Here is a 13,765-nt window from a genome sequence, read left to right as displayed (position 1 = left end):
ATTGAACACTACAGTAGGCTATATACCAATGTTTTTTTCAATTTAAAAAAACATTTGCGCAAAGCGAGCCAATCCACTTTTCCATGTTAATAACAGAGATAGTCTTTAACCAAAGTGATTTACAGAAAATGTTCTTGAATATTTTAAATTAATGAAAATGTACAAAAACATGTATAATTTCATCATAGATTTTACAGATTTTCATTTAAGTGAGGGAACAAAATCGTGCATTGTTCAAATTCTACCCACTATATCAGAAAAGCCATATATTGATCATACTCTACTTTCTTGTAATAACACATGTAATCATTATTTTCTCAATAGATTATTTTCTCAATAGTGTCCAAGAATTGTGGAAATGAGATAGTCCAAAAACCCAACATGCTGAAGGCCGTACTATCATTCAGTTCATCGAGGATAAAGAAAAGAACTATAATTCTTTGTTTGCCACCTTGACATGAACGAATGAGAAGAACAAACATGTGCCTTAATAAGTTTAACAGGATTAAGAGCCTAGATAGCCCACAGCAGAGGTGTCAGTTTAGAAAGAGCTGTAGCAATCATTAAGGTCGGAGGAGTTCCTAATAATTTCCAGGAGAATGCTCAGGAAGCGTTTTCACTCCTCACAGCAGATACAAAAATTATACTGAACTGAGCAAACAGACTTGACAGTCACTATATCAACAAAATTGAGTATAAAACGCTGCGGTCTCTATAATGTCAGAGCTATAATTTACTTAGGGTAATTAACTCCATTTACCTGGGTTTGAGAGGTTCTCAAATGCAGCTTCAACCAAAGGCATATTTTTTTTGAAGGCATTGTTGCACAGCAGAGACTGTTTGTCCTCACCCCATTCCCTAGTTTGCCCTCTTACACGCTGCTGCCTGTCATGGATGTGGCGTAAACTAATTTCTCACACTCCGCAGTTAATGGCAGCTGATGTTCAACATCGTCCCCAGACAGCAGGGTTCATGAAAGATGCATGGGTTTGAGCTGCTGGCGCTGAATGTGCTTACTGCGCAGACTGACACCCAGGACAGATCTATTACTGAATGGTAGTGGAAGGTTAGGGCTCACCCACAGTGCTCCTCTTAGATCATAATAATACATCGTCATTTTTTAAAAATATTGTTTTAATTAATTTATTAGCATAGCAGGCCTTCTCTGCTCTGCCTAACAGTGATACAGTTGCATAGTTTACATGAGGAAGGTGCAATGTAAAATGTTTTTGGCTGCTGAGCAACTTGAATGGGGGTCATGGGGACATTTAAAACAAACTCATTTCTCATGATGTGACTCCTACACATGCTCTATACACTGTGGTCCCTTCAACGTATACTGTAGGTCTCTGACAAACCCTAAATCTCCATCTATCGAGTGTGTGACGTTAATATTGCACATGAAAGCTGCTGTCTTTAGGTTTGATCAGGGGAGAACATTAAAACCTATGAGATTGATCAGGTAAAGTCTTATTTCTTGGTGCAGTTTTACAGTAATGTATCTACATCAGAATTATATATTGCTTTAACAGTTTTCCCACAAACAGACAAGTGCATAAAGAAGAAAAAGAAAATCTTCAGAGCTTATTTCTGTCCCTTAAGGCGTAGCCAAGAAGCAGAGAGCATATCCCGGTATGTTTACTGGGTGTGGCAACATCAACACATGACGGACGGGATTAGCTTCTGTACCAAGAGAAACAGAGTTAATGATTCCTCAAGTTAACCCTGTCTTTTCCCTGTTCCTTTTGAGATTGTGATGTGGTCTAAACCAGAGATCTTCAACAGGTGTTCCGAGACCCCTATGGGGTCCTCAGAGTCACTGCAGGGGGGCCTCAAAATTATTAATTTAAAGTTTTTTTTTTTCAAAAATTAAAATGTCTTAACATGAATCCAACAGATTAATAGCAAATAGAAATCCCCACGGATGATGGGCTTACTGGCCTATGGAGAAGGTAGTCACTAAGGTAGCGATACACAGACACATGTATGTGTAACATAAAATGATTTATAAAATCATCCAACAATAATTTTTTTAGTAGCTTAGTATTCTCTGCACTAAAAAGGTATGTATAAAAGCATTAGGGCTACCCTACACCCTGTTTAATATGCAACTTAATTTTATATACATAACTATATATACATAAAATATACAATATTAGTAGGGGGTCCCAGATCCATCTCTCTTACAGCTAAGGGGTCCTTAAAAAATGTGGAAGACCCCTGGTTTAAACAATTTAATTTATTGATCCCATAAGAAAATACCCAGGATTTCTGAGGTGTGTTGTGTGTTTACAGGACACAGCCGGGCAGGAGCGCTACCGGACCATCACTACAGCTTACTACAGAGGAGCCATGGGATTCCTGCTAATGTATGATATCACAAGCCAGGAGACGTTCTGTGCTGTACAGGACTGGTGGGTAGACCTTCAGATGTAACCTCCTATACCCTTAAACCACTGTTGATATCAATATGTGTGTGTTATCCAACAGGTGAAGCATTTGTAAATCTGACAATTTAACTCCACTCCTTGTATATTTAATATTTACTGTAGTTTAAGTATGAATGAAACCCTGCAAAATAGGTAGCAATACTTAAAGTGTGTGTGTGTGTGTGTGTGTGTGTGTGTGTGTGTGTGTGTGTGTGTGTGGTGTGTGTGGTGTGTTTGGGTTGTGTGTGGGTTGTGTGTGTGCGTGGTGGGTGGGTGTTGTGTGTGTGTGTGGTGTGTGTGTGTGTGTGTGTGTGTGTGTGTGTGTGTGTGTGTGTGTGGTGTGTGTGTGTGTGTGTGTGTGTGTGTGTGTGTGTGTGTGTGTGTGTGTGTGTGTGTGTGTGTGTGTGTGTGTTTTTATGACACAGCGTAAGTCCTTACACATACCGAAGGTTCTTCATCTCAAACAGTAGCGGAAGAAGTACTCATATTATTTACATAATTAAGTAACAATAGAAATACTACTATAAAAACTCTGTCACATGTAAAACATCTGCAATAAATATTTCTTAAAGGTGCTCTAAGGGATCTTGGGTGACATTACTCCTTGTTGACGTTCAAAGTATTTTTAAACAAAACGAGACTAGCTTGTCCCTCCCTCCTCCTCATCCCGTCCCCTCCCCTTTGTGCTTCCGTGCACTAACCCCCCACCCCCAAATCCTTCTTGTCGGTTATTGGCTGGAATGCTTGATGACAGTTGGTATTCCTTCTTGGTGCAGGTGGACACAGTTTGTTTTTGTTTCTGTTTTTAGACCCTGGGCTGTAAACAGAGGCCGCGTTTCTTTTACAGTGTGTTCTGGGGACAGGCAGCTCGCAGACATGGAGGAGATGTTTGCTGTATGTGACAACAAATGTTGAAGCCTAAAACACGCGTGGCATTGCTTAGAGCACCTTTTAAGTGCAAAAGTGTTATCAGAGACAATGTAAAACTGCATGGTTTAGAAGCAAGACAGTGCAACTCAAGTTGTTGCACCTTTTAAGCTGGCAGCGGAGGAAGTCACAGAGCCAAACCAACATGTGAAAGGGACAGCTGGCATGGTGGGACTACATGCCGTAGTAATGCACAAGATAACCCACAGGTGTCATATAGCAGCATTTCCCTTTCTCAAACACACACGGGCATAGCAGCGCTCAGTCTGTCTCTGTCCTTCTCTCTACTGACAATTATAATGCATACATTTGGTGGTTTGTGGCGCGGTATGGGTGGTTGATTAATGGTGCGCATCTCACACACACTAGACTCCGGCGCTGTTGTGTTAAAAAGTAGCATAAAATTAAAACATTTGTGTAAAGTACATCTTCATCAATGTACTTCAAAACTGTTCTTAAGCACAGCATTTGAGTAAATGTGCTTGTTACTTCACTCCTCTGGCTGCAGGAAATACAGTAAAGTATGAGAAGTTTGTTGAAAGTGTTATGTTGTTTCTCAGGGCAACCCAGATCAAGACGTACTCGTGGGGCAACGCTCAAGTAGTGCTGTTAGGCAATAAGCTGGACCTGGAAGAGGACAGGCAGGTCCCCACTGAAGATGCCCAAAGATTGGCTGCAGAGCTTGGTTGGTGTGGCTGGCTGGCTGGCTGGCACGCACGCACCCACACACACACTTATTACATGCTTAGGAAGAACACACAAGCTGAAACATACTGACTCAGTCATACTGTAGTCCTTCTTTTTCTCTTCAGGCTTTGAGTTCTTTGAGACCAGTGCCAAAGACAACATCAACGTGAAGCAGGTTTTTGAGAAGCTGGTTGACGTCATCTGCGAGAAGATGAACGAGAGTGTCAACGGTGATGCCAATCCGTTAGCCAATCACAAGGAGGCCGGCCTAAAGGAGACACCCCGCAGCAGCACGGGTGGCTGCGCATGCTGATGGAAACCTCTATTATTGTGAATGTACTTATTCATGTTACTGCAATACTATCTTGGATGCTTGGCTCCCTTTTTCTTTAATGTGATCTTTTCACAACTTGATTGCGACTCAAGCTTCATTGTAATTTAAATTTGACTGTTAACACTAAGATGCCAAAGAGCTGCAGTGAGCAGCTGTGCCTTTTATTATTTCTTGTTTAATAGGTAAACAGCACCTGTTGCAGGTGAGGATGTGAATAAAAGGCTTAAGCCAAATCAGCATGGTGTGGGAATCACTGTGATTTACTTGTGTCATGCTACCCTCTTGTGGGAGCTGTATGAAACTGCATCACTGGGGCCAATTGCCACACAATGTCTCTTGTGAACTTGGAATCCTGCTGAGAAAGAAGGCTCATAACTGTTAAGTACAAAGTCAAACTTACCTAAGGTTGAATTCATACGTACCTGAAAGGTGCTGTGTCATTTCAGGTCTATATGTGCAGTCCAGACTTATTACTCTTTTGGAGGGATATTGCCATGTGCTTTTAATTTATATTTTTCTTTTTGTACATTTTAATGGTTAATACTAGTTCAGTATTTACTTTGCCAGGGTTATTGTGTCTTTCTAAAAGTGGTTATTAAAAGATGTGGATCTATACAGTATGACTGTGGGTTTTAATTTGAAGCTATTAAATAATCTTATTGTATTAAACAACACTTGTAAATAATAGGAAATGTTTAATAGTTCTCTACAAGTTTCTAAACAGTGTTGATGTTAGAAATTAGTCACTTTAAAATGGAATCAATTATTTAAATGTTATCTTCAAAGTGTTAGAAAAATGAAACATTCGTCAAGTTTGTCTTTATTCCCAACATTTAATTATTTAATGCCTCTTTTTGAAAGGGTTCTGTGTTTTGAGCTTTGTGTTCAATTTAATCATTCATGGACATCAATATTGTAAATTTTTAAGTTCTTAGTCATAAAAGCTTCCGTTCCATTTTTGAAGGGACTTTGGTCACCAGGAAATGTTGCTTATCCCAAAAGCAAAGTCAGTGACGTGCAGGGCATGAACTCTGTGTGTCTGTCTGTGTGTGCGTGTGTGCGTGTGTGTGTGTGTGTGAGAGAGACCTGTGAGAAAATAAAGGGGCATGTAAAAACCTTGTTGAGCAGACACTGCAGGTTGATCCGACCTCGGCGGACAGACTGACAGAACCCCACAGGTACAGGCCTCATGCTCTTTTATACTTTACAATTTTTATATAAACCCACCTAACACAATTTGGAAGATATGTTTTTGTCAGAGAACTTTTCATCTAAGTAATCTAACAAAGGAATGATTGAATGACACAGTTGTATGTATTTGATAATTATTAAATATTTTCAAATTTCCCTTGTAATAGAAGGTTTACCGTATAAAGCGTGGTAGTTAATTATGTGATGTCTGTTGCTAAGTAATGTCAGAGTATTATTTTTTTGTTTAAGTAGGCTAATAGTCATATCTGAATGTGTTTATATATATATATATATATATATATTTTCTTTTTTAGATGTATATTTTGTTGTAACAGAACTGATGTAGGAAACAAACTGCTTTGCTGGCTCCAGGTTTCCAAATAAACATGTGATTTTGCTAATGTTATGACGGATGATGATGTTATTTTATTACATGCTGGAAAGGATGTTACAGTTGCCATATAGGTTTCCACTGAATATTATGGTAAAAGCTGCAATAAGGAAGCTAAAAAAGATCAATAACTGAGCTCCTTTCTCTGATACAGAGAACATATGGAAGCAAAGTTTGGAATAAGGGTGTGTTATATGGCTCATCTGGGCTACTTGCAGTGTGACTACCAGTAAGCTGATAAGATACCTTGACTTCCATTCTAAGTAATTGGAACCATATAATGACATATTTAAGACCTACTTTTAAATATGTGTTTCATACTGCATTTTAAGTTATGAACTGAAGTGTGGAAAAGACCATTTTAGTCTCTGCTGCTACAGATATGGGTTAAAATGTGATGAGAGCACCACAGTACGGCAGAGAAAGAGTTCAAAAGTTCAAAGCTGGAGGTGAAGTGAATTTCTACCTCTGTACCAGATGGAGACGTATGTGTCAGGAGGAATCCAACAAATGTATCCTCTGACTTAAATGTATGCTTGGAAATACTTCAAATAATTTGCAGGCAAGGCAGAATAAAAAAGAAACTGGATGTGAATGAGCAACCTCTCTCGCACATCAACCAAAACCTCAGGCAACGTCAGCATGACAAACTTGCCACATTTAAACAAGATTAAGACCCCTTCTGTTTTCCTGCCAGGCATGTGGTTAATGAATAACCAAAGAAAATGCTATTTGACCCATGTTGGTGCTTGCTGTGTTGTACTATAAGCCATCCCCAAACCATTGATTTTCCTACGAGAGATACAATGCCAAGTTGTGCACTTAACCAAAATGCCCTAACAGATAAATGAGGAAGTGTGACCAAGTATTCTGTAATTTAGTTATAAATTCAATTAACAAGCTTTTTTTTTGTTCTCTTTTTTTAACAGTGTGAAAGAAAAGGAAACACCAAGATGTGTTGCTCTGGCTTTCTCAAAATTATGATGTTTGTCTTCAATGGCGGCATCTTTGTAAGTACTACTTCTTTTCTGCATCTGCTGTCCAGCTCTAATGTTGGCCTGGTCCCACAAGAAAACAGACTAGAGAGTACACATTATAGTAATTATAATGTATCATAGGGCTGCAAGATATTCCCTTTGGCTTTATGTAAAATTATCCTTTACTGCAAAAACTGGAAAAACTGTGTGGAATTAACTTTAACTGTGTCTACTTTCTGTTTCAGTGATAGCTGAAAGGAAATTTGACATTTTGTGAAATACACTTCTTGAGATGTATGCAAGAAATCGATAGGCTACAACTTTTCTGTCTATGAGCTGAAGATAAACCTACAGACAGAATACAGTTAGCTTAGCAAAGCATAAAGACTTGAAACAACCCCCCTCCCCCCTTAAAAACTCCAACTTGTCTGTATGAATTAAAAAACAAGCAATAACTCACTAATTAGTGAGCTTCAGAGATGCTGGTAGGTGGACTTTGTTACATTGAACAGAGCCAGGCTAGCTGTTTAACACTGCTTCTAGTCTTTATGCGAAGCTAAGCTAACCGGCAGCTGTCTGTAGCTTCATATTTGCATTACAAACATGAGGGTGAAATCAATCTTCTATCTATTCTTTCATCTATTTCTTGGCCGAAAGCGAATAAGTGCTTTTCCAGAAAAATATTAAACTATTTAACAAAAACATTCTAATAATTCTCAGGCTGAAATACTGATGACCTGCTAATGACCTCTCATATTTGCAGTTCAACTTTTCATCCCAGAACAAGTATTTTATATGATACAACTCAACTTTTCAGTTTTTTTAGATATTTACATTGACTGATTATAAATATGTAACTCCTTTCAGCATTTTACTCCTGCCTCTACTGTATCTTTTGGAATATTTTTCCAATATTTCTCCATTCTTTAATGCCAAGGGCTTGCATTCTCTCTCTCTGCTTTATTCTTTCTCTCCCTTCTGTCCTCACCCATCATGCAGTTGGCAGGTGCAGTCATCCTGGGTGTGGGAGTGTGGGTGAAGGTGGATAGTGGTTCTCTGCTGGGTATACTAGATTCCTTGGAGGACGCTCCGTCTGGGTTATCCCAGCTGGTCAACGTCAGCTACCTGCTCATGGCAGTGGGGGGCGTTCTGCTGGTCATTGGCTTCCTGGGCTGCTGCGGAGCTGTAAAGGAGAGCCGGTGTATGCTGCTGACGGTGAGCAATGTTTGATAGATCAACTGGACCGGATAAGACAGAAGATATTCATTAAAAAAAGCACACTGGGGGTGGCAGTAGCTCAGTCCATAGGGGGTTGGGTTGGGAACCGGAGGGTCGCTGGTTCAAATCCCCGTATGGACCCAAAAAGTTGGGAGCGTGGATTGGTGGCTGGAGAGATGCCAGTTCACCTCCTGGGCACTGCCAGGTGGCACCAGCAAGGCACCGTACCCCCCCTGACCGCGCAGGGCGCTGGTTCAGCTGGCAGCCCACTCACTCTGACATCTCTCCATGTATAGTGCATGTATAGGTCCTGAGCATGTGTGTGTATTTCAGGCCTGTGTGTGAGTACTAACAAAAAAAAAAAAGTGTGTACACAGAGTGAAGTGCAGTAGTTTCCCCATTGGGGACTAATAAACAAATTATCTTATCTTTGTCTCATTTTTATAAACATTTTCAGAAAAAAAATAATACACAACATATCTGGTCTTTTCTATGTTTGAGTAATGCCACACTTCATTGTTGAAGGTGCAAAATGTTTTACTTAAAACATAATGGACCACAATTACTGGAATGATCTGATTTCAGATCTATTTAAATTCTTACTACTACTTGTGGTAGTATGAGGTCTGTTCAAAGTGGTCTTTATCCTTGACGTTCCGTTTCCGGGATTTTTCCGTTTCCGTAGGAAATTCCGCCAGATGCATGTTTTTTTGCAGATGTCCATTTCCTTCCGCTTTCTTTGTGTAGGAATTTTAAATTCCGGTGGATTTATGACGACTATTGTTGGCTGCTCCTCGAATTTCTGCATGGTAAATTTATTTAGCTAGCTACACGACTATTTAGTAGCGGCTCTGCGGGGAACTTAGCGCCGCTCATGATGATTGTGATTGGTTTAAAGAAATGCCAATTAACCAGATCATGATTTTCTCCCATCCTGGAATGCTATGTGGAGTAGCCAGACCCTCCACTCCGCAGCGTGTGGATGGTCTGGCAAAGCGAGACTAGGTCAAAGTTACATAAACATGCTTCTCTTGAAATAAAATGTTCTTTCTAGTTATAGGTTAGAAAATATAGAGAGAACTACTTATATATTTGCAAATGTGATTTCTGTTATATTGTACAGTAAATGTTGAAATGTTTGATGGTCATTTCACCAGAAAAGTCAAGAAGAAGGTTTGTTGTCTTTTTTACTAAGTTAACACCTGCTTAAAGGGTGATAACATGAATTTGTGTTTAATAGAATTTGTGAGAGTGACCACAAGTCTTTGAAATTGGTCCAGTATTGAGCAAAATCACAGTGGCCGGCAGGCGCAAACCAAGCTGCAATGTAACCTAATGGGGCAAAATTGATTTTTGTCCACTAAAGGTGTTTGTTTTTGCCACTGACAGGCTCAGATTGTTATTAAAAGTGTTTGACAACATTAACAATCTCACAAGGTGACTTCTTGTCTGAAGATAGCGGTGTGGAATGTGGAACATGAGTTGGAGGAAAGGCGTTCTCCCAGAGCTTGTTACTTACTAATTTCAAAGATTGTTGTTCACATCAGTCTATGAGACACAAATGCATGGGAAATTGGGGTTCTCACTCTGTTGGTGCTACTTGATTTAATGAATACACAGTGATGCCTGCTACCAATCAAATGCTTTCCAATGAGAGTTTTTAAAGTATTAAATATTTTCTCTCCCCATCCAGTTCTTTAGCATTGTGCTGATTATCTTCCTAATCGAGGTTGCAGGTGCTGTGGTGCTGCTGGTCTTCCAAGATTTGGTAAGTGGCTCTCAAACAAAACAGGATCTTCTTAGCAATAATTGCCAGGTGGTCCAATTTAGTTTTGACAAACCCTGAAGAACTTTGCTAAAATTTGATCAAGTACAATGATTGTCAACCTGTTCTTCTCAGGCTGATCAGCTTTTTCAGAGTCTGGAGAAAGAAGTCAAAACAAGCATTGGAAAAGAGTATGGACGCAGTGACAGCTTCACCTCCCTTTGGAATGCCACCATGGAGGAGGTACTGGATTTTTTTTTTACCTTGAAAAGTATAAGAAATAAAAGTCCTGAGATTTACACACTATGCAACTTTTGAGACAAAAGTTGTGGCTCTCTGATCATGCACTTCAGCCAACACTAACAATTTTTTGATTTGCTGAATATAGTCTGAGGATTTGCAGCAATTACTTTGTTGTTACAGACTAGTGAAAATAATAATAATAATCATCATATGCTTATGATTAAAACTGTCTTCTTTTACATATATCAGGGGAATGTGTAAACATTTTAAACCTAATTTTGTACTTTTTTAAAAAAGATTTTAAAATACACACTTCTGTCTACCCTGTACTGTAACACCCCAGCAGTGCAGATTGTTAAACTTGGGAATAACACTTTTTGCTTTTTTGTCTAGTTTAAGTGCTGCGGATTCAAAAACTACACAGATTTTGATGGCTCTCCTTTTTACAATGACCACGGAAGAGATGTTTATCCACACACATGTTGCAATACAACCATCACTGTGGGCGCATGCAATACAAACGAAGCAAGTCATTCGGTATGAGATTAAGTTATTTTTGGTTTAACCTAATGCATGTTGGCGACAAAACCATTACATTCTAATGATTTGCAACAATCAGTCCTTATCTCTGCCAAAACCTGTTGTTTCTCTTGCAGATGATTGATGGCTGCTTTGACAAGCTGCTGCAGCTGTTAGAGGACAACGCTCTCATCATTGCGGTTGTGGTTCTAGCAATAGCTGCTTTTGAGGTATCAATATCAAACAGCCATTTTCTCAATCATCAATCTAGAAGTGCTGTGCACTTTTGACCAAACAGTTGCTTCTATAAAGTGAATAAAATATCTTTAAATTGTCATTTGTTTTACTTTATCTCTCATACAGTATATGTCTGTGATAAATTTGCCTGTATATAACGATAATTATAATATGTTACAATACTTGTTTACGGCCTTTGAAGTGGCTATAATCAAGATTTTTAAAGTTCATGTTTAGTTCATTGTCATTGACATTAGAAGGTACAATTCTATATCCAAATGCAATGAAATCCTCTTAACCATTAAAACTATATTTAAATAATAGATGAATTAAAATATTGCTTTTTTTTTAGAAAGCTGTAACTCTACAAAAAGTATTGGAGAGAACTATTACACTATGTTTAGATAATGTATTTATGAACTGTTATCTTTACAGATTGCTGCCATGGTGGTTTCAATGGTTCTCTACAAGCAGATTGGCAACAAGGCATGATGTTTCCTGTTTGGAATGTGATGACAACATTGTAATTGATGGAAACAGCTTTACTTGTCAGCAGTTTTTTAATGTGTATAACGTTTTTTTATTTTTATTTGATTTAAAACTGACAGATTATTAGACAACAGACTTTAGTGCTCTACATGTAGACCATCATGCAGACCATTAAAATCAAAGACTAAGAGGTAGTTGATACGTTTTTAGTTTTAGAACTATTTCTGTACGCATTTATACTGTGATTTATTTATGTTTTAGGAAGGGTTGGAGTCAGCGGACATTGTATGTGCTGATACATATACTGTAGCTAGTTGTATGTGATGATGCATAGGGGAAAAAAGGATCTGCATAAGTTGTGTCAATTGTGGATGTCCCTCACATTCATTGCAAGCTGCAATATATTGAATTTATTTTTGTATGTTTGATCAAATTGAAATAATAAACGTAACTCCTTTTACTAACACATGAATTCTGGTCTTCTTTGGCATGTTTTCGCGTGTTATATTTATATTTAGGTAATTAATCAAGGAACTTTACACTAATGTTTATCTGGGTTTATCTGATCCCACACAAGAGGAGCAATTCACTTAATGTATCTACAATCCCCCTTAGACTGGATGTGCGCATGCCCACCATGGATGTAGTGACAGCTTCAGATTCACGAAAATTGAAAAGACATACTTTTTATATTTCCAATAAGTTGAATGATCAATTATTGTTTTAAATGTTAAGTAGTTTTGTCTTAATAAACTTTCAAATTGAATATAAAAATTCACAATATTCTGAACTTCCTCTCTTACGACTGACGTTAAGCTACATCACGTTAGCGCGCCGCACGCGAAGGGTTCAGTCAGAAGCTAACGTCTTTTACCAAACGAAACTTACAAGCACATTTGTTGTTTTTAAAAAACACACGTTTAGAAGATGAAGCATGTCTGGACCACGCCATGTGTAAAGAGAAGTCGCAGCAGGACGGGTCGTCAGACGTTTAATGTTTCTGGGAATGAAAGAGAAGAGGCTACAATCCCATCGACATACCTTGAGAGTTAGCCTATGCTTGTAGTGTTGCTAACGTTGGGGACTGTATATTAATGGTCTATGGTTGGTACGCAAGCTCCTCTCCATTCACTGGCACCAGCAAATCACGGGAAGTTCAAGTGGACTGAATATAGTAAAAACGAGACTCAGTCTTTTGCAAATGGTGAAACGTTAGGCGTTTTCCCGAGATGCGGATGTCGATGACCTTTCAACCTGTTTAACGCCCAAAGACTCCGCCTTGTGTGGGCCTAGTAGCTGCAGGTAAGCCAGTGTTTGTTTTTATTCTGGCTAGCCGTGGCCAGAGTCTCTCTCTATGGCTCTGGCTTTTGCATGTTATGATTGCAGTTTCTGTAGCTAACGAATTTCTGAATTGTAACATAAGCGTAAAGCGAGTTATGCAGTGTTGGAGTTGTTATTATCGTGTTGCTCTATTTACTGTATGGATTGATAGATGGCCACTCAACTGTCTGGCTCATTAATAGACCAGCTTTGTTTTAGTGACATTGTAAGCCGATGCACATTCGTAATTATGAAGAAGGATACCACAAATAACTAAAAATGAGATTAAGTTTAGGACCTACATTCTAATTTCAAAGTTAACATTTTAAGGAAAAACAAGCATTCAGTCTGCACATGCTGGGTAAGAAAAGGATGCACTTGGTTTTATGGCACAGATAGAAACATTTGTGAGGTTTTAAATGCCTCATATCAGTTTTTCATATCCTTCCTATCACAAACAAACAAATTTGTTCAGCTTATTTTATTTCCATTATATCCCTCAACAGCCTGTGTGTTGGTATTACATTACATGGAGGAATGGAAAGGTCAGTGTCATGGCCGCGGGGACTAGGGGTGCGGAGGGTGCTGCAGCACCCCCTAGCAAAACAACTACAACCATAATTAAAAAAACAAAACAAACATTTATTTTTAATCAATTGTTTATTAATATAAACCTAATCCCTTTCGTTAGAAATTAAATGTAATACATTTTACAAAGTAAGAGATGAACAAATAATTTGATTAGAATGAATCTGCCGATTTTGCCAAGAGCGAGGCGAGCTGCGTGCCTCTGACGCTGATGAGTGACGAGAGTTGTGGGAACTTTCCAGGCGGGTCAACAGTACAGAAGTTGGCTAGCCATGACACAAAAGCGCATTTTGGATTTCTTTATAAATCAACCATAGGCTAAAAAGCCTAAAAGATCGGAGGCAGAAAACTCAGCAACTTTAACCGAAAGCAGTAGCAGCACCTTTCCACCTCCAAACTCCCAGAGTGACCTGCTAGCAACAGACGACCAGGCAGCTAATGTTGTTAGCC

At 38.8% G+C, this 13,765-nt stretch overlaps 2 protein-coding genes across 2 annotated transcripts in view; both read left to right on the top strand.

Moving 5' to 3' along the window:
- rab3da (RAB3D, member RAS oncogene family, a) overlaps positions 1–4,992 on the top strand; it is a 9,874-nt gene extending 4,882 nt beyond the window's left edge. Inside the window, exons 3-5 of the mRNA XM_032537518.1 lie at positions 2,296–2,414; positions 3,917–4,041; positions 4,169–4,992. Of these exons, the coding sequence (XP_032393409.1) occupies positions 2,296–2,414; positions 3,917–4,041; positions 4,169–4,356 (432 nt within the window). The 3' untranslated portion in view covers positions 4,357–4,992. The remainder of the gene's footprint in view (positions 1–2,295; positions 2,415–3,916; positions 4,042–4,168) is intronic.
- Positions 4,993–5,384: 392 nt separating this feature from the next.
- On the top strand, positions 5,385–11,873 carry tspan34a (tetraspanin 34a). The gene is made up of 8 exons (XM_032537495.1): positions 5,385–5,555; positions 6,889–6,969; positions 7,936–8,151; positions 9,848–9,922; positions 10,055–10,162; positions 10,556–10,699; positions 10,819–10,911; positions 11,354–11,873. The coding sequence occupies exons 2-8, from the start codon at positions 6,913–6,915 to the stop codon at positions 11,408–11,410; spliced, it is 750 nt and encodes a 249-aa protein (XP_032393386.1). The 5' UTR covers positions 5,385–5,555; positions 6,889–6,912; the 3' UTR covers positions 11,411–11,873.
- Positions 11,874–13,765: the final 1,892 nt, after the last annotated feature.

This window comes from Etheostoma spectabile, chromosome 2 (genome assembly GCF_008692095.1).
Source record: "Etheostoma spectabile isolate EspeVRDwgs_2016 chromosome 2, UIUC_Espe_1.0, whole genome shotgun sequence".
Lineage (NCBI taxonomy): Eukaryota > Metazoa > Chordata > Actinopteri > Perciformes > Percidae > Etheostoma > Etheostoma spectabile.
This window is presented reverse-complemented; position numbering and strand designations above follow the sequence as displayed.

Bases quoted from the DNA above. Each gene is read 5' to 3' on its own strand.
- tspan34a (XM_032537495.1), top strand. From the start codon at position 6,913: ATGTGTTGCTCTGGCTTTCTCAAAATTATGATGTTTGTCTTCAATGGC. The intron at 10,163-10,555 runs GTACTGGATTTT...TTTTTTGTCTAG, and splicing joins GGAATGCCACCATGGAGGAG to TTTAAGTGCTGCGGATTCAA. The intron at 10,700-10,818 runs GTATGAGATTAA...TTTCTCTTGCAG, and splicing joins CAAACGAAGCAAGTCATTCG to ATGATTGATGGCTGCTTTGA.